This window comes from Notamacropus eugenii, chromosome 1 (assembly GCF_028372415.1).
Source record: "Notamacropus eugenii isolate mMacEug1 chromosome 1, mMacEug1.pri_v2, whole genome shotgun sequence".
In the NCBI taxonomy this organism is placed as follows: Eukaryota; Metazoa; Chordata; class Mammalia; order Diprotodontia; family Macropodidae; genus Notamacropus; species Notamacropus eugenii.
This window is the reverse complement of record NC_092872.1, coordinates 103828432-103849580: the sequence shown is the minus strand read 5'-3', so window position 1 is coordinate 103849580 and position 21149 is coordinate 103828432. Positions and strand designations below refer to the sequence as shown.

At 36.5% G+C, this 21149-nt stretch overlaps 1 protein-coding gene across 1 annotated transcript in view; it reads right to left on the bottom strand.

Moving 5' to 3' along the window:
- Positions 1–1714: 1714 nt before the first annotated feature.
- SMC5 (structural maintenance of chromosomes 5) overlaps positions 1715–21149 on the bottom strand; it is a 79980-nt gene continuing 60545 nt past the window's right edge. The window contains exons 18-24 of the mRNA XM_072611378.1: positions 18637–18762; positions 15087–15182; positions 14579–14683; positions 14218–14337; positions 12239–12418; positions 12064–12159; positions 1715–4187 (exon numbers count right to left, since the gene is read on the bottom strand). Coding sequence (XP_072467479.1) covers positions 4044–4187; positions 12064–12159; positions 12239–12418; positions 14218–14337; positions 14579–14683; positions 15087–15182; positions 18637–18762 — 867 coding nt within the window. The 3' untranslated portion in view covers positions 1715–4043. The remainder of the gene's footprint in view (positions 4188–12063; positions 12160–12238; positions 12419–14217; positions 14338–14578; positions 14684–15086; positions 15183–18636; positions 18763–21149) is intronic.

Sequence of the window (21149 nt, the reverse complement as noted above, 5' to 3'; positions counted from 1 at the left end):
GCCTCATGTCTGCAAAGGTTCATATTTTAAATGATTACTTCAACTTAACTGTGTCTGAAGAAGATAAAGAAAATAAGAATGACTGTCCTTCTATTGAGTCTGTTCAAGTTTTAAATATGCCTACAAATGAAGTGATAGGTAAATATCAGATTAAAAAACTACAATGAAGTTCTTTAAAATGGCACTAAAATTCAGCAGCAGTCCCCCTTCCTGACAAATCCTCCCTTGTATTTTCCTCATGAACTGTTTCTTATCTGAAGGATGAACTAGAGCGCCATCAGCACACAACTCCAACCAAAAGCTAGAAAAATGGTTTGATAAGATTTCAAGTAAGTTCATTAGCTTCAGGGAGGTCAAACAGGCACAGTTGTGGCATTTGCTGAATCAGAATACCTTTCAGGTGTTTTTCTGAGGCCTGCCTAAAAATAACTAACCTCTCCTTACTGCAGAAGCTCAGATGGAGCCAGTGCTATAGAAGAGCGAGACCAGACTATTTTTAGGCAGGGCTCAGGGAAATACCTGAGAATGCATTTCTCAGTTTCAAGTGCCGTTAGCGTTGCACAAAGAGTTGTTTTTTCCCTCCAGTTAGCCACCCTGGTGCCAACACACACACAGACACAGACGCCACCCTCCTCCCCCCAAGAATCTACTTTTGGACAACCAGGTAACCTATTATGACAATGACCACTATATGCCCACAATACAGAAAATTTAGTGGGGGACATGGGCTCATCTCCAGAATACACACACACTATAATTAGAAAGTGACATAATACAAGGTAGGACTATAAAAATATTGACCTATTTCCTTATATGACCTATTGAAACCAGCATTATTAATTTACAGGTCCTTATGGGTATAAAGCAAGATTGGGAAATCTTTTAAAAAAGAATGTCTGAAGTCAACTGGTTCAAGACCAAATATCTCTCAAATATTCTCAACAACAAATGCTACTAAATTCACTGGACAGCAAAGGATGAAAATCTACTCACTACCTCTTGAAATTAAGTCATACATTTTTATACAGAAAGGAGCACTTGGACATACTGCTAACAAAATGTTTCATAAACACTACAAACATTTTTAATATTTAAATTTTTAAAAATGCAGTTAGGCTAGAAATTAAAAGAGGAGACAGCTGGGGGGGGGGGGTAGTGAAAAGAGTGCTGGGCCTGGATTCAGGAAGATTTGAGTTCAAATCTGGCCTCAGATACTTACTAGCTGTGTGATCCTGGGCAAGTTGCTTAACCTTATATGCCTCAGTTTCCTTATCTGTAAAATGACCTGGAGAAGAAAATGGCAAACCACTCCAGTGTCTTTGCCAAGAAAACACCAAATGAGATCACAAAGAGTTGAACACGATTTAAGTGACCGAACAACAAAAGTGTAAATCTTATAGCTTTTCCCTAAACGTTTGGCTTTAATTCACATACTTCTGTTACTTCTGGTACACAAAGCATCTGTTGCTCTGAAGAGGAAATCTCTTAGATAAATACTTTGTTTTCTCAACTAGATTGTAAGCTTCTTGAAGATAAGCCTGGACCTCACTTCCTATTCTAATATAATCCCATATTATATTACAGAATGCCCAAGCATTTTCTGTAAATAGTAAAGCCTCAGAATTATTTTTAATTGAATCTGAACCCCAAATATGATTTGTTAGTTTGTCAAAAGTATGACATTTTTTAAATTTAAAATAATTTTCACCAAAAGTATATGAAAATATAGATTTATTTCCAAATTTCTCAACAGTAAGGTGGTAGGCTGTCCTCTCACCCCAGCCTCATCCCTTTTTCACCCACCATCAATTTCTGTAAGATAAGGTTTTTTTTGTTCATCATTTCTTTATTTACTCACATTTTTGGATAAAAATATATCAGAAGGATGGACTTATGAAAATGGCATAATCTTCAAGGAAATATACAAAAGAAAACTTAAATATTAAAATCAATTAGAAAATAGCAAAATATTTTGTTTACTTTGAATTACTGAAAATCTTTACCCTTTAACATCAATGCCATTAAAAGTTTTGGATATCATGGTACTTAAAATCAAATCTTGCTCTCATTTGATGTTTTTATGAATTGTGTGCAAAAAGAATTCACTTTTTCCCTTTTCAAAGTGATAGCTGAAATTACAAGTGGTTGAGAATACACTGACTGTGGTAGACTTTTCCTTCTTTGCATTTCTTTTACTTTTTGTATCAGAATGCTACAGAATTTATCTTTTCAAAGATATTTCAGTATTTCAAAGGGGAACCACACATTAACTTTTTTCAGTACAAAAATCTGAATGCTTATAAAGAAATGATTATTATATATAAATTGAAATGTCACTAACCATCTTAACTATATAATGGCATATTTGAGCTTGTTTCCATAAATCTTTATCCTGCTAAAAAGCAATGACAGAACCCAGAATAAAAAATTAAATCTATATTACAATAACCATATAAATAAGAAAAAACTGGTAAAAATTAATATTTTTAAGAATAAAACCAAAATACTACTAAGTTTCTGAATTTCCCTAAGGAACAAAATGTTAAATCAATTTCATAAACTCACAGGTAGAATTATTATTTACATATTTCATTCATTATACTTAATAAGCAAAGATTTTCTTTTAAACTTTTTATACAGGAAAATGCAATCTGACTCTTTCTCACTGAGAGAATCTCTAGGCTGAAAGAGTATAAGCTACCAGACCATTATTTCTTGACCTAAGAAAAATATCAATTCTGAAGGCTGTTTAAAATATATACATATAAGTTGCACTGAGTTCAATTCCCCACTCTGTGTGAACAGACAAACTGAGTGGACATTATAGTCAATAATACAGACTTAAACAAATGGACAATTTGTCCATTTAAGTAAATGGATGTGTTCTTAGAGCATGTCTTTGTTCCTAAAATATATATTTCAGAAAGGTACAGAATTTGCTTTGCATTGCTGAGGAGGAAATCTTAAATTAAAAAAGTATTTAACAGGTTTTTCACTGATAAAAAAAAGAATTTCAATTAGATTTGAGAAAATGGATAAGACCAATATAATTATAGAAGTGCAACAAATATTAAGTTTTAAGAACTCTTTACGTTCTGAATAAGTGAATGTACTTTTCCTCTATGGAAAATATTTAAGAATCTTAGATACAAATAAATCCCAATACATATGAATCCCATACCAATTCCTCCCAAATTATGAAATTCCTCAAGATTTAAAATGGAAAATAAAATTTACTTTTAATACAAAAACCTTATAGTATTATTATTTTACCTCCCCAGTAACCCTGACACCTGATTTTCTTCTTTGGAAGTTTCCTGGGTTTTTTTGTACTACTTCCAAGGTCCACCTTGTGGCACTTCAAAGAAGTCCTACTACCACTTTTTAAACCTACATGCTTAATTGGGGTGAAGGAGGAGGAAGGGAGTATGAAATACAAATAGGACAAAAACTTCAAATTTCATAAAAGTTTTTCCCAGATTTTCCAAAAGAACAAAGGTATACTTCATAGTAGAAATGAGCACTGACAAACACTTCAAACTAGAAATATTCAAACCATTTTTATCAGTTAAATATAAGGACCTTAGAAGAAAAATCATGTCCTAAGCTTACAGAACCCTCTTTAGGTTTCTTAGGTTACTCAGGTCTCTCTACATCTAACTTATGGTTGTTCTGTTGTCAACAGACACGTGAGCAGGAACCACTGGACTCTGTAACCTGCACTTTCACATATTGCACGACACAGTTTGATTCCATACCAGAAGTTTTACATAAAACCTGAATGAACCAACACCAGGGCACTATGGACCCCAAAGTGACAAAGGTTATATAAATAGGGGAACAACCAGCCAATTTTCCAAAGAAGCACGAAGAAATATTAACTACACGGTATCAACCTTATCACGCTACTTATATTTGAAAGCAAGCTTCCAAAAATAAATCTTGTTCTTTGTAGTTTCAGCAAATTTCTTCAGTTTTACTCAACATCTCTGTAATTATAAACATAGTTTTAAGGCAAAATTCCAAAGACTCTTTTTCTTTCTTTACTGATCCATGCGGCTAACTCCAATACGTCTTCGTCTCCTAAGGTAAGCCTTTAAATTGTATTTCTTTGACTCTAGCATGTAAGGGCCATTGTAGACAAACAGCACTGTCATCTTTTCAGAATAAGTGAGATTTTGAAGAAGCTGTAAATATTAAAACACATAAAAATATAGGTTAAAGTACATTCTTTTCCTAAAATTATTCTATTATACAATACTATAGTATTCCAGGAACTCCAAAACACTAAAAGACCAGTAATCAGTGATTACAAGCACATAACTGAGACTCGTAGGTAGGGCTGAGTAAATATCTCAGAGTGCCTGTCCAGTTCAGTCTGGGATCCTCACTGAGCTGAACATCCTTGAAAAGGGTTCAAGGACCAACCTCTATGTTCTGGGGGCTAGAGGAACACAACCAAAATTTCTGGTGAGACTCTGGACCACAGTGGACTCTCCAGTCTTGTTCCAGTTTAAACCTGAACCCCATGTTTCCACAGAATCAGTCAGGGCCCAGTGCTTAAGATGCATAGTAAGCAATAAAGAATTACATTAGAACGTAAGTAAAAAAAAAAAAAGAACAAGAACAGCCTTTTTGTTCTCTCTGGTATGTGGCAAAATGACATTCATCTTCTATTAATTAAAGTATGTTTGAGTAGCTACTAGCACTTACAATATATGGTGGGTACAGCACACATTTCCCATCCGAATGCCTGCCATTTATCTAGACATATTAAAGGTGGAAGGTATAGAAAAGGGCATCTTTTATACAGCAATTCCAATGTAAAAGGAAATACTATTCATATTCTCTTAAATGGTAATTAATGGCAAAATATGGCATTCAAGACACTAGATAATTTGGTACTACCATATTTTTCTGGCATTATTTAAGGATGGACAAAATACTTATTTTACAACTCTCTAATCTACTTATCATGCATTGTTTTGGGAGCGTATGTCCATTAATTCTCTGCAAATGACACACATCCTCCCAAAAGCAACATGAGCATAAGGGACTGAGACCTTCCTTAATGCTGAACACTGTTCTCTGAATATAGCTGGCACTTTTTAGTATTTTAATTGAAAACAATCATGTGGTTGTATCATTTAACCTACTCACTATGCGAAGTTACATACAAAAGACAGCAAGTCATTTGAACTTTTCTGTCATATTCTTTTTATTTAATTTAACTTGACAAACATTCATGAATTATCTATTATATGCAAAACATTGTCCTAGGCACTGAAGATACAATTAAAAAAGACATTACTTCTGTCCTTAAGGAGGGAAGATGCCATTGAGAAATATTATACAGGGTAAAATGTGTCAGAAACAAAGGGGAAAGCTAAAGTGCTTTAGGAAAACCTGAAGGGGGAGAGTTCACTTTCAGCTAGAGAATCAGGAAAGGATTCATGGAAGAAGTAGAACTAAGCTAAGATTTAATGAAAAAAAGGCATTTCATCAGGCAAAGATGAAAACAGAACACATTTTTGCATATGAGGGTTGATGTGCATGAATGCACGGAAGTAAGAGGGAAAAGTGTCCAGTTTGGCTGGAATAGAGTGCTTGATGGCGAGTAATATAAAATAAAACTGGAAAGGTAAGTTGGTAACAAATTATGGAGGATGTGAAATTTTAACATTTAATCCCAAAAACCATCATCAGTACTTATTAACACTGATGTCACAAAGTCTAGGCACTGGGGACAGAAAGATAAAAATAGTCCCTGACCTCAAGGAACTTCCATTCTATAATTAAAATGCCAGGCAAAGAAGTTTTCATTTTATCCTACAATCAAAAGGGAACCAATGAATACGAGTCAGGCATGATCAGACCAGAATAAGGAAGATTATTTTGATAGCCATATGAAGGATGAATCGAAGAAGAAAAAGACTGACTAGAAACAGAAAATTGGATAGAAAGCTATTGTTGAAGGTAGGATGACAGTGTGGAAGGGTCTCTATATAAAAAGCATCTAGATGTAGGGGATGAAAAGGAGGGAAGACTGAAAGTCAGTTAAGAAGTTTTAAGACAAACTGAGGACCTTTGCTGCAACCCAGTGGTCTCTTTAGGCCTTGTCCTTCACCACTACCACCCAAGCTCTCTTCTCCTGTAACTAAACTTAAAGCTCTATGCTTTTGATAACAGAAAGGAGAAGTCTTTCCTTTAATCCATAGTTAAATCTGAGGATCCTGTCCTCTATTGGGAGAGATCTGCTTGAAGCCTCTTCCTTGAGGGGGAAGAGGAGAGAGATTAAGGTCTTTTTCTTCCACAGTCTTTAAAAAAAATTAACTTTTAGCTTGAACAGATGCTTTTTTCCCTCTTTACGCTGAGATGCTTGGCTTTTTGCCCTTAGTGTGTAGGTTTTGTTTTTTTATCTTAATGCTGGTCTGTCATTACTCTAACTTGACTTTACCACTGCTAAGCCTTTAGCCTTTAGATCAAAAAAAGAGGAAAAGGTCTTTTGTGTAAAAAAAAGGTATCTGTGTCTGTATACACATATATGTATGGATGTACACACACACACATATATATACAGAGAGAGAGAGGGAGGGAAGGAGTGTGTGCAGGGAGAGAGGAGAGGGAGAGCAACTTTTTCTGTAATGGCAAAAAAAAAAAAAAGGAAAGAATGAAACTAAAGGGATGTCTATCAACTAAGAAATGGCTAAGTAAATTGTAGTATATGAACGTGTTGCAAGCACCAACTTTTCCTGTAAGAAATAAGGAAATGGATGTTTTGAAAAGACATGGAAAGAGTTACATGACAATGCACAGTGAAGTAGGAAGAATCAGAAAAACAACTTATATTGTAACACCAATAGTATAAAATGAGTAATTTTGATGACTGTTTACAAATGGATAAAGAATGAAATGAACAGAACTAAGAGAATAATTTTTACAATAACAACCCTGTAAAAACAAACAACTTTGAAAGCTATAAGACCTATGATCAATACAAGGACCACTCATAATTCCAGAGAACCAGTGATGAAACATCTTATCTATTTATTACAGAGATGGACTTAGGGGTGCAGAATGAGACATATATTTTAATATACAGACATTGAAAGAATTCGTTTTGCTTGATTATGCATATTTGTTACAAGAAATGTGTCCTCCCCTTCCCTTGTCCAATTTCGTAGGAAAGAAAAATTTTATTTCTCTTCATTTAAAAAAAATAGGTGGTGGGATGCTGCAGATGGGAAATGTTGCAGGAATTTTCAGAGGAGGCCACTGTATTTTTAGTTTTACTTAACTGTTTTACGTTGTTACGAGTTTTCTTATGAAGGGGGAATAATCTGTACATGTTTTTAACATAAAAATAAAAAACATCAATAAATCTTTAAAAAATGTTAATTTCCTCAAGGGCAGGAATTGGCTTGCTTACTTATATTTATATCCCCACTGCATGGCACATAGTTAAGTGCTTAATAAACACTTTGTCTCTCTTTCTCTACTAGTTACTAAGGCTACCAACACTGAAAATTACTCCATCCTTGCCTTCTAAGAGCTCCTAACATAATACACTATTCTATTTATTTTATATGAACAACTTTTAGATAGGGAAAAGATGAAATTATGTCCACTTTACAGAGGAATAAACTGAGGCACAGGGAGGGAACTGGGTCCTATGGCCACTTGAGTACTTAAGACTCCTAATTCCAACTTGGCTTCTTTTCTTCCCATTTTCTAGATAGAAGTACTTTGCTATATGAAAGATTAAAATTGTTTTTCCTTCATCTAATGCCTCCCGTGCTTGATTGTGTCAATTCTTCCCGACAATTACAGTTGTCTGAATGTGTAATGGCACACTGGAAGTCTTCTAGCAAAGGTTGGATGAACACTTGCAGACAGAAATTTTATTCAGGTACGGGATTCCCTTTTTTATAAGCATTTTTGAGAATAAATTTTTATTGATGTCTTTTGTTTTCACAATTTACATGTTCTAATACATTTCCCTCTTGTCCCCAGAGAGCAATCAATCCCTTACCAAAGAATAAAAGGCCAGCTCTGGTTCTAATGATGGTCTTTTAAAGTATAAAAGCTAATGATCATCATTAATAACTTTGGATAGAGAAGTTTCAGTTGAGTGATGAGGTTGGAAGTCAGACTGCAATAGGTTAAGAAGAGGGGAAGTAGAGACAATGATTGCAGATGGCTTTATCTAGAAGTTTGCCTGAAAAAGGGAGGAGAGATGGGATATTATGGCTAGGAACACAAGTGTCTTGTGAAGGTTTTTTAAGAAATGGAGAGATCTGGGCATATTTTTAGGTACTGAGGAAAGAAAAAAACAGGGAAAGACTGAGGATTACAGAAGATGATTTTAGGGGTAATCTGCTGAGGAAGACAGGAGAGAATGGAATTAAAGTCCCCTGAAACAGGAGGGGATTGTCTTGTGGAAACGATTGGAGTAAAGAAGGAATGGGTGCCACATCACACCTAACATATTGGCTAACATGACAAAACAGGGAAATGATAAATGCTGAAGATGTGGGAAAATTGGAACACTGATTCACTGTTGGTGGAGTTGTGAACTGATTCACCCATTCTAGAGGGCAATTTGCAACTATGCCCAAAGGGCCACAAAAATGTGCATACTCTGTGACCCAGCAATACCCCTTTTCTAGGGCCATATCCCAAAGAGATCATACAAACGGGAAAAGGAGCCACATGTACAAAAATATTCATAGCAGCTCTTTTAGTAGTGGCCAAGAACTGGAAACTGAGGGGATGCCCATCATTTGGGGAATGGCTGAGCAAACTGTGTATATCAATGTAATGGAATACTATTGTGCTATAAGAAACGATGAGCAGGTGGACTTCAGAAAAACCTGGAAAGACTTCTATTTACTGATGCTGAGTGAGGGGAGCAGAGCCATAGTAACAGCCACACTGTGTGATGACTGACCTTGATAGACTTAGCTCTTCTCAGCAATGTGAGGACTGAAAATAACCCCAAAAGACTCAAGATCGGAGAAAGAAATACAGAATCTGAATGCAGACCAGAGCAAACTATACGCTCTCCTTTTGTTTGGTTTTTCCTTTCTCATGGATATTCCTATTCATTCTAATGCTTCCATGCAACATGACTAATGTGAAAATATCTTTTGTAAGAAGGTATATGCAGAGCCTATATCAGATTGCATGCTGTCTTGAGGAGAGGGGAGGGGAGAAAATTTAAAACTTATGGAAGTGAATACTGAAAACTAAAAATAAATAAATTAATTTGTAAAAAAAAAAAAAAGAAGAAGAGAATGGGGGACAAGCCTCCAAGGCACGCTTAGTTTGTGGTTCTCTCAGGATATCCAGGTCATGACATGGAGATCCAGAAGGCAGAGGCAGACTAGAACCCAGGGAAGACACGTGAACTTGGGAATTATATGCAAAGATGATAGTTTAAACTCATGGTAATGGAAGACGAGATTGTTAAAGAATAAAGCACAGAAAGAAGAGGGTCAAGGCCAGAAATTAGAGAACTCTTGTGACTACACAGTTTGAGAACCAGGAAAGAAACAGTATGAGCGATGGGCAGCAAAAGAGGACAAAAATTATAATAACTCATGTGGTACTTAAAGGCTAGCAATACCCTTTCTCCACAACAATCCTATGAGTGGCTTGTCCGAGTAATATAGCTTACAGGTGAGGAAGCTGAAACAGAGATTAAGTGATCTGTCCAAGGTTAAATAGCATATAAATTGAGAGAACTGGGATTCGAACTCAGGGACCCTATTCTAAATCCAATTCCCTTTCTACTACATCATGCTGCCTCCAGAAGGAAAAGGGCAAATGGTATAGACATGTCAAGGTAGAGAACTGAAACACTGAAATATAAGACAATAATTTGAGGAGATAGCAGGATTAAGGGAAAGTTTTTTCAACCTTGGGAGTTATATGCAGATTGATTTGCCTTCTCCCCTTTTTTCCTTCCATATGAATAAAAACTGAACATGTTTGTAGGTAGGAAAAGGAGTCAGCAGAAAGGAAAAAATTTAAGATGGGGGTGGGAGCTGGGAATGGAATGATTCATGGAACAAAATCCCAAGAAACACAAAGTGTTAGATCAAGGGTATAAATGGTAGAATTCACCATGGAAAGGTAGAAGATTGGCTCATTCTCTGAAACTGCAGCAAAGGAGACGAGGATGAATGATGACAGAGATTTTGAAGCATAGTGAAAGGGAGATGGAGTGGCCTCAATAGAATCAGTAAAGGAGGAGATGAAGTTATCCTCTGAGAGGTCTGGGGTTAGGATTGGAGCTTGAAATAGACAAAGTAAAGAGTGAAAATGGGTACTCCAGGAGTGGGGAACGTGTGGCCTCAAGGGGCCACATGGGGCCTTCTGGTTCCTTGGGTGCAGACTTTTGACTGAGTCCAAGTTTTACAGAACAAATCCTTTTATTATGTGGATTTGTTCTATTAAGTTTGGATTCAAAAGCACATGTGGTCCCCTGTGTTCTTGAGGCTGCAGGTTCCCTAACCCTGGGTAGTCATTAAGAGATGAGTAAAAGGGTTGTGCTTGCAGCAGTGAGGAACCATATCAGATTAGAGCATGAATTTCTATTTGGACCAATTGGAAAAGAAATAATAATGGAAAACAGTAATAGCTGGCGTTTGTGTAGGGCTTTAAGTTTTAAAACTGCTTTACATGGTATTTCATTTGGTCCTCAAAGGAACCCCAAAGTAGATATAACAGATGAAGACACCCTCATTCTGCAGATGGAATAAGAAGGTATCACCCAAGGTTACAGCTCTGTAAGGAAGTGACAAGTTAAAGAAGAAGGGACAAAGTGATTATGGAAGGAGGATAGTGCCTTGTTAAACAGCTAAGTATAGAGTAAAGCCAGAGTTTTGATGGATTTCTCTTAATAAATCTCTTTACTTGTCTGAATGTTAGCATTGGGATTTAGTCACAGCACTAAATACAGCAGAGGAACAAACAGTGATAGATACCAAATTTTTTAAGAACAAGCCTTCTTTTGACAAACAGAAGTTAGCGGAAGCCACAGACTCTTTAGTACTAGGTCACTGTGAAGAAAGTGATGACACTATTTCAGGTACAGATTTTTTTAGGCTAAGTAAAGAGAGAACCATCTTGGGTCTCACATAAGTCTTTATCACGGCCATATGGCCATGGGGATTTGTAGGAATAGCCCTTACGTAGCATGAAAGGGCTGGGAAGATGCAATTCACTCTGCCAAGGCAGGAGAAATGGGAGGAGGTAACGGACTAAGGAACAACAGAAAAGGAGCCCAATATTCCAGGGCACGTTGCGCCATCTCCTATACTACTTCTACCTGTAATAATGAAGCTTCCAATAGCAAAGTGTGTCACTGGAACAGAAGGGCTAAATTTTCATGAAGCTGAAGAAGAACTTTAATGAAACTAATCTGATAAAAGTCTTCCATCATTTTGTGCCCTTACAAATTGAAACATTAAGTAATATAAACAGGAAACAAACTAGAGTGTGTAAACATGGAAAGACAACACCCTTTTTGTTTCACAGATTCTTCAAGTTTTCTAACATTTTATAGTCGTAAGAAATTGTGGCTGTATTCTGTAGCATATTCTGTCATATAGCACTCCATGAGGAATGGTAATGAAGATGAATGTTAGTTAATTCTATTTCAGAGAATGAAAATAAAATACAAAGATCACAAACCACAGAGAACAAAATTTAATCTCAAATGGTGTAGAAAGTACTTGTCTCTAGGGCCCAGAGCACTGGCTCTGGGGTAAAGAAGACCTTGCTTCGAATCCTGCCACAGGCTGCCTATCTGGCATAACCTCAGGGGAATGATAAGCGCCCTGGGCCCTAGTTTTCTCCCAGCTCTAGAGCTATGAGCCTATTTCTCTTCAATAAAAGAAGAAATATTTTAAGCCTTTCCATTCTTCCTTTGCCATTGCTACTACTAGAAAGTGTGCAATTCTTTTTACCATTGGGCAATATCCTCTTAAGTAACAAGCTAATAAATGGGTATCATCTGGGTACTTTGAAGTATGTTAGTGTTTTCAGATTACCTACCTTTGGCGTAATTAAGAAATACTGAGACGTGGTTTCTTTACAGGCAGTGTTTACAACCATTTCAAATACTCTTCTTTCATTGACTGGGTCCATTCCCTTGATAATAATAATAATAATTAAATTCATATTGATTAGAAAATGAATAAAACCTAACTTCACAAAGTAATGTTCGTACCTGATTGATTTCATCTACCACCCTGAATGGACACCTGTTAAGCTCCTGGAGTGCCATCAAGTACAACATTGTGGAAACACTTCTTTCACCTCCACTCTGATGACTGGAAGTCAGTTCGTGCAGTTGTGTGCTATTGCGAAATTTGACTCTAATTCGAATTCCATATTTATCGTAGTCTTCCTGTAAATTAGATAAGTTTTATGAAAAAACATATACTTTTTTCTCTAGTATTTCATGCGGTAACTTGACAATGGGGCAAAATAAGTTCTTAAAATAAAAATATCAATTAGAAGACAAAGTGACCAAAATTTTTTAGCAGAACTATTGTTTGTCTGAAATGAAACTGTTAAAATGCATGACTTGGCTCTCCTGAATGGTTAGAATGTTTCTGGATGGGGTACAGCAGGTGCCCTGAAAGACAGAAGGCAGTACGTACCAGGAGAGTCAAACAAATGCTACCACTCAAACCCCAGTGCAGACAGCTCAGGTTACTATACCTAAGAGCCCCAGGAATAGCATTTCCCAGACTACCCATCCAACCTCCACAGCCATCATCAAGGAGAATATTCCTTAGTGAGGGGCAACCATGCCTACCACCATTACTGCCAACTACTGATTACATGTCATTCTCTGACCACCCCCTATGTCTAACCCTCTGTCCAGCCCAGTCCCCATGGCCTCTGTTCAAGTGCCTCTGCAGGTGCTGCAGCAACTACCTCTAAGGCAGTCCCAGTTTCAGGAGACCAGAAAGTTCTTATTTCCAAATTCCCTGACATCATCAAAAGGGTTGCTACAGATGGCTTTGTCAATGTAACATTACCATTCATTTTGCCTCTGTATTATCCTAAAAGACCACTGGGTCTTTCCATGAGAATTCTATCTAAAATCTCCTATGCCTGCCTTCTCTCATGGGAATGTGAACTACTTGAGGGCAAGGACTGGATTGCTTTTCTGTCTGTATTCCCACCACTTAGTACAGTGCTTTGTACACAATGAAGTGCTTAACAGATGCTTTTCTAATCATTCACTACTCATGCAACTAGATAAGAAAAACTATCTTGTGAAACAAACCAATCTAAAATTTTACAAATGACCTCAGGACATATTATTGAATGATAAAAAATATTTAAGCTAAGAGACAGTCTTAGAGTGATGGCCTTAGTTCCCATCAGACACACTACAACTGAACATTACTGGAGAAAGGTGCGCTAGTTCACTGGAACTCATAAATATGGCATATTCAATTAAATTCCAGGACATGGCTTTGCCTAAGTTGGCTATCAACAATTCCAATACACAGGTGAAGAAGAAAGGGACTTTAGAAATCGGTCAACATCAAGAAAGAGAAATTTTTTTCTTGGGGGTAAAATTTTGATAAACTTTATCATTAATGGTTGGTTCTACTTCCATTCCAAAATGGTAAGCAATACTTACATATTAAAAAATTCCCTTTCCCTCAATATTTTACTATATTAACATTCTGCTTTACTCCTCATTATGGATTTAATTATTCTACTTAATATTCAATATTAAAATTAATGAGCCTCCAGCTATTACAATATTACTAATTCCTTTTCAGAAATTTTCACACTACTGAAATTCTCTGGTTAAATTCTAACTCAGGAGGAAAAAAAGGAAGTTTTTTCATTATTGGTCACCAAGCTGGAAGTCTCAGAAAGAATACTCATCATTTCTGATTTACCATTGCTCACTTTTATTAGATAGTAACAGAAGGTCAATAATGAAATTATTAATGCACTAATCTTTAAAATTAGTCACCAAAGACACAGTCTGACTGAACAGCTATTTTTCTTTTCTTCCAAATTTTTTTTTAGTGATCAATGATTTTTTACAGAAGAATTCTAAGGTCTCAAACTAAATAAACTTTAAGGGTATTTCTATAGGAGAAGAATAAATTTTAATTATATTTTTTAATTCTTTTGTAGTACTTAAAATTTGTTCAGGAAAGACACTTATACCTCATTTTCTGTATGGAGATCCACTTCACCAGCACAATCCATGGAACTAAAAAAATTGCTAAATTTTTCATTTATTTGGTCTACCAGACATTTCAAAGGATTGAGCCACCTTTCTTTAACCTAAAAATAAAGAGACAAATGTACAGTAACATAAAAATTAGGAAAACTACTACTATTACATCACAGAAAGACCAGAGCATAACATCAAATTAGTCTTTATTACACACCAAATAAACTTTGAATATTGCATTTTCCCTAAAAATTGTTTTCCTTGAAAAACAATGACCTTTTGTACCCTTGCCTCTCTTCATGTTATGACTAGTGAGTAACAAATGGCAAACACCGGAATCTAAAACATCACCTTGGAAATGGTCTGTCTGTAGGTGTTCAGCTCGTTTGTCTTCTGCTCGAGTTCCTCCGTTAACTGTTTTATTTCCTGTGTTCTTTTTTTGTAGTCTTCCACAACCTGGCAGCAGAAAGCACTTTACTTTAGGACAAATCTTTCAGAAGATAAAATAACATTGAAATGTGCATCAATTAAAGTCTTAACTTAAAAATGCCAGCTGTGCGGCTTTGTTGCTTTGTTTGCATGCAAGTAACTTATGCACTCCTTATGCACTGAAAATATGACATTTCTATCTTTCGAAAAATGTTAGACATGGCTGCATTATAGGTTAGCCCAACTATTCTTTTTTATAAAGAAAAGGCAAGAACACCCTGTTCCTTAGGAAAAGTCTATTTAAAATTCTAATAGATTCAGAATCTGGCATTTACAGCACATTGTTCCTGCTGTCTAGCTTATTATTACCAAGAGCTCTAGTACAGAGTGGGAGGCAAGCACTAAGGAGACTGGGGGTGGGAAAGCCTACTGAAGCATTCAGGCCCGTGAAGCAAGAAGCTTTCGTCTTCTCATTAGCAAGTTTCAGATCAATTAACTCCACCGTGTTTGGGAGATCTTGGAAAGCCTAAAGGAGAAAAAAAAAATCTGTCCATTAGTATTAGATAGTAAGAATACTAAGAAACAACACAATTCAATTAGTATTTCCTTGGGCTGGCACCACAGAGGGATACAAAAGAATTACACAGTCCTTACAATTTTCTTGGAGAAACAAACCTCATAGATGAGTATTGTGAAGGTAAGGAATACAGCATAAGCAGACATAAGGTATAAAAATGAACTGTTATTTGGACTTAAAATATAAAATGAGAAATCTGGCAGACCAGGGCGGTCAGGAAGTCTTTACCTCTTCATTTCCCATCAAACCACATCCCACTGGACTTTTCCATTATTCTCCATCCTGGAACTCACACTTTGGAAGGACCCTCTGACCCTGGAGTCCCTCCTTGATGGCTGGTGCATGGAGGGCTCTACTTAAGGCGAGAGCCCAGGGGAGCCATCTCTATTTCCTACAAGGCCACACTTCTCTGGACTTTCCTTTCTCCATTCCTGCCCCACCCAAAACCCTTTTTTCTAGCTTCTTTTTGTTTGTTATCTTCTCCATTAGAATGTAAGCTACTTGAGGACAGGGCCTTTCTTTTGGCTTATATTTTCACTACACAGTACAGCACCTGGCACATTCCAAGTGTTTAATCAATGTCTGTAGACTGACATGGGGTCCTGAGTTGAGGTTTGGGTAGGTGAAAAGGCAGGAAAGACTTAGCAGCATTTTAAAACAGAACAATCTACAAGATGAAATACAAACTCCTTAGTCTGCTTTCTAACACCCAATAGAATTTCACTCTACCCTTTTAATACTGTGTAATGGAAGGATACAGAGTCAAATCACTTGAACTGAATCTTGGTCCTCACATTTATTCTCTTAGGTGAGTCACTGAATCTTTCAGGGGATTCAGCATACAAAATGAAAGAATGGGACTAGATCTCTAAAGGCCCCTTTAACTCTAGAGGGACTTCACAGCAATGCCTAAAGATCTGCCTTTGGCTGTATTGTGCTATATTCATATCCATAACTTGAATAAAGTAGTTGTTGACCTGCTTCTGACATCTGCACATAGCACAATCTGATAGGGATAGCTAACATGTTGGATGACTGGCTCCAAAAGGATTTGGATGGGCTACATATACTCATGAGGCATTTAATAGAGATAAATATAAACTCCTACACTTAGCCTCAAAGAAATCAGTTGAAAAAATACAAGATGAAAAAGATTAGGTGGAAGAACTAGGAGCAAGGGTTGAAGCTGTACTTGAGGGAAATCTACCTAAATAAGACATGCATCCCCTAAACCTGGAAGTCTTCCAGTAGACAGATGCTCAATGACTCTTTGAGGGAACTTTAGTTCCGAAGTCTTTTAGGACAACAATACCTGAGAGTTACCTTCAAGCTGAAATTTAGAGTAATTTTAAGATCTTAACTATCCATTCCCTACTATTTACTCCACCAAGGCCCATCTCTTCTCACTTTCATCCTCTAGAAAGCAATTTAACTTCCTTTTCTTTCGAAATCTGGTATAGTGCAGGTGGGGTAGGAGAAAGATCCATACTGTACCTCCTCCATTTTATATTCCTCAGAGAGTAGCATAACTCTCTTGGGCAAGATCACGTTGTTTTTTTAAGATAGAAAAGATTTAAGGGTAGGAGGTTAGTTTTAGTAGGGACTTACTAAAAAGTCCAAACTACTGTATATGAAACATTAGTACATTTCTAAGCATTGAGGTAACTTAGTATAAATCTAGATTAAATTCTATAATGATCAAACTCATTCTCTGTCCACTTAGTGAGTGATATTATCGTATCATATAAGGATAATTTTAATCCCAATTAGATGCATGTCTCAGTTGTCTACACTTCATTTGCCCCATAATTATCTGTGTGAAGTAGTTAACATTTTAAATAACTAACAATAAATTATGGGGGAAAATGGGCAAGAAGCAAGTAGAATGAGAAAGGACTGTGAACTGTAGGTGAATCTCAAAGAAAGAATACTTACACTTATTAAATCATAGATACGTCAAAATATAAAAATATTTTAAAAAGTGAAAATTCCATATAAATACTAGACGTTATTTTTCAAAGAACCTACCACCTATTTACTCAATTCCTGTGAAGTATTAAAATGTCAGAGCTAGAAGGAAAGCCTTAGAGACCATCTAGTCCAACCTCTTCATCTCACACAGACTAACCATAAAGTTAGAGCTAGAACAGACTTCAGAGGTCATCTAGGCCAACTCCTTTACTTTATGGGTGAGGAAATTGAGGAAGAGTGAGGTTAAATGACTTGCCAATATCATACATGTAGGAAGTGGCAGAGCTAGGATTTGAATCCAATCCTCCAAATCCAGTGCTCTTTCCAATGTGATACTAAACTGTCTCCCAGAGAAACTAGATTTGCAGACCTTAAATTACTTGCCAAAGGTCTGGCTAATATGAAGTGAAGAAATGGCTAGACCCCATGGCGTCCTGAGTCCTAGTTTCTAGGAGAGTAGATTTAAAGCTAGAAGAGACTTTAGAAATCATCCAATCAAAATCCCTCACATAGCTAAAAAAATCAGAAGCCCAATAAGGTTGAGAAGCTTGTTTAAGAATATGCCCACAATAAGGAGCAAGTCAGAGTTTGTAAGCGGATCCTCCAACTCTAAATCCAATGCTTTTTTCCACTTCCCTTCCAGGGAAGCTGAAGCAAAAGAGTACATGAAAAACTTTCACAGTCACAAAGTTCTCTACTCAGTAGGAAAAACTGGACTAAACTGAGCCCTTCCTGTTATCTAGTACATCAATGATTTGCAGAATTGAACATTTAAATGGACAACATGATGCTACTGTTCTCTTCCTTATTAACATATTTGGGTCCTTTGATAATCTCCTACTCAACTAATACTCCAACCCCCGGGGTAAGCTTTTCTTACTTTTTCTTCTCTTTGTTCTATTAAATGTTATTTCTCATTAGTACTTCTCTGACCCTTCCATTGCAGTCCCCTCCATCTAACTCTTGCTCTTATATATTTTTAAAGGCAGAAACAGGGTAAGAAGAGAGGACCAATGTAAGCGCTCAGAGCGGAATGATTTCTTGGTGATCACTAACCCAAGATTTGAGAATTCTGGTACTACAAACACAAAAATATCCCTTTCTGAAATGATCAGTAATGGTAATAACCTATCTTTCTACAGCACTTAACAGTTTAAAAAGCAATTTCTGTACAAGTAGTTTTTACAAGTCTTATTATACCCATTATAGAGATAAGAAAACAGGCACAGAGAAATTCAGAGTCTTCTGCAACATCGAACTTCATTAAAAAGCTAGTCTAGAACTTAAGTCATCTGACTCTTAACCAATGCTCTTTCCTTTGGGCCATATTTTCTCTCAGCAGTATGGGGTAGGAGTGTGAAGAAGAGTTAAATGCTAACAAAAGTTAAAATAACCACACTGACGGTACATCGTCATGTACTCGCGTACTTACTGTCTGGTACTCTTGGGGGATGCTCTGATCTGGGCCAAGGTTACACACGTGCCGAGCTTTCTTCATAAGTTCTTTGCACTTCTCTAGAAGTCTACGTTTTTTTTCACCAAAAGCACTGTATTGTTGCTATTATAATAAAATGAGAAAGGGGTTTTTAAAGATTTGGATTATAGTTACTGCAAATAAAGATCTATTTCTTTAAATCACCCCAGCAAATTTATCCAGGTACTTTGCAATCATGAGTAAATCAAATGCAACTGAAAATAATGGTTAACTTAGTGACAAGGAAATTCAAATTTCATTCTGAGAATCAGGGTAAACTTACCTATATATATCTAGGTAAGAAGAATTTAAATACAAAGTGTAAACATGTCATAAAAGGAAAAACAGCACTAGTCTTCCACCAAGAGCCATAGGTATCCATGTGATTTTCTCATTCCCCTCAATGGGAACGTTATGGGGTGAAATATGACAACTGCTTTCATTGACATACATAACATGACAACTGCTACTGGTACAGGAAGAAGCACCCAGCTGAAAAGCACTTGTGTAAGACTAAAGTTTCTTGTGCCCTAAGCCAATTCCTTAAATCTGAGTTGCAACCACTATATAACCATATAGCCTGCTACCCTAGATGGTGTTGATGCAGCAGGGCAGTATGAACAAATTCACTAGCATTGTTATCAGCTTTGGTGAAACCGCATAACCCACACAATACTGTCCCCTTCAGGGATCATGCACCATTGAAAACTAGGGTTCATGGACGGAGACAATGTGGCCACCTTTTCTTTCCCTGGTTCTCTAAGATAGGTTTTCATTGGAGTATTGAAACCTTAATTGGATTTGAACTCAGGTCTTCCTGATTCCAAGCCCAATACTCTATCCTCTGAGCTACGTAATCCTTCTAGTGTACGCATTATATATGAAACACACATATAATTATAGGTATATAGCATATATAATAGTACACGTGTATACATAAAAATTTTTTGAGAACAAATTCTCTGGCTTTAAAATAGGGAACAGCTTTTCTATGGATGACCCCTAGTGGAAGATATTAGAATAGTTCTTCAGAGGAATACACACATGAATATGTATTACATAAAATCATATTATGTATTTGAATGTATTATAATTATTTTATGTATTAGAATTATTACAATGTATATGCAGACATGTATATATGCGCGCACACACACATATATTTATATAAGAATAAATTCTCAGAAGAACTATTTTACTATTTTCCACTAGAAGTCGCCCGTTGAAGAGCTGTTCTCTATTATAAACCCAATCTATGTATATGCACATAATCATTATATTGGATAAGAACAGAGGAACATGGTCAAAAATAAAAGCTTAAGGAAAGAGGCAGGAATTGGTTACTATTTACATAAGTTTCAAGAATGCCTACATTAATGACACTGCAGATGTATCAAAATATATTACTTAATAACACTGAAATACAAGTCAAATATGTAGGAAAACATTTCATATGAAAGGAATTAAGCCATTCTAGATAGCTTGAACTTTTACCATGTTATCTAGTATTTCCCTTTTAATCAGTGCTGTTCTGCATTTCCTTCTTTCTGTCAAGTATAGCCATAACTATAACAAATGTCTCTCCCATTTCAAATCAGATTACAGATACATTTACAATGCAGGACAAATGGAGTCCAGAATATGAAAACTAGCTTATCTATGACAGCAAGCATCATTTTAAAAATCAGCATTATATACGGAAATAATTTATTGATTTTCAACCTATTAAGGTAATTTTCCCTTGGTTCTGCTAAAGAGGGGATGGCAAGAGAAATGCAAAATGAATGGCAAGCGGGAGTGGGAAGAGCACTCTCCACACACTCCCTCACTGGCTTCTTCTGCTCAGTGAAGATATAAGCCAACGACAAACAGCTGTCCTTTGGCTGGTGTGCCCTCAGCATGGCACACTGACACCACTGGAAATCCGAGAGGTGATATGATTTGCCCAAGGTCATGGGGCAGAGCAGGCATTTAACCCAGAGTTTATGACTCCATTATAATCTTTACAAAGATACTTAAGAACATGGCAATGGATAAAGCATCAAGAAATGAACATGTTTCTTTTGTTCCAGAATCAATAGTACTGTCAAGAGGATCTAGACTTAGCCAAGTGTCTGTTCCATAGTCTATTACAGGAACTTATTCAGTCCTTTAAGGTTGGCAAAGTGCTTGGCACAGATTGCTCCATGGGCTTGATACTATAGGTATTATTATCTCCTTTTTATAGAGAAGGAAACAGAGCGTGACTTGCATGTGGACCTTGCCTGGAATCCTTGTCTGCCTGAGCCCAAGGCCAGCATTGCCTCTATCTGTGCCCTCCCTGGACTGAACCAGTATATTGTTGGTCTGAGATTTTGAATTAAATACTTTATAACATAATGGGAAAAATATTAATACAAGTATATAATACAATCCTGGTGTTTGGATTCTTTTATTCTCTGAAGACACTCTCATGATGACCTCAGAGTTTT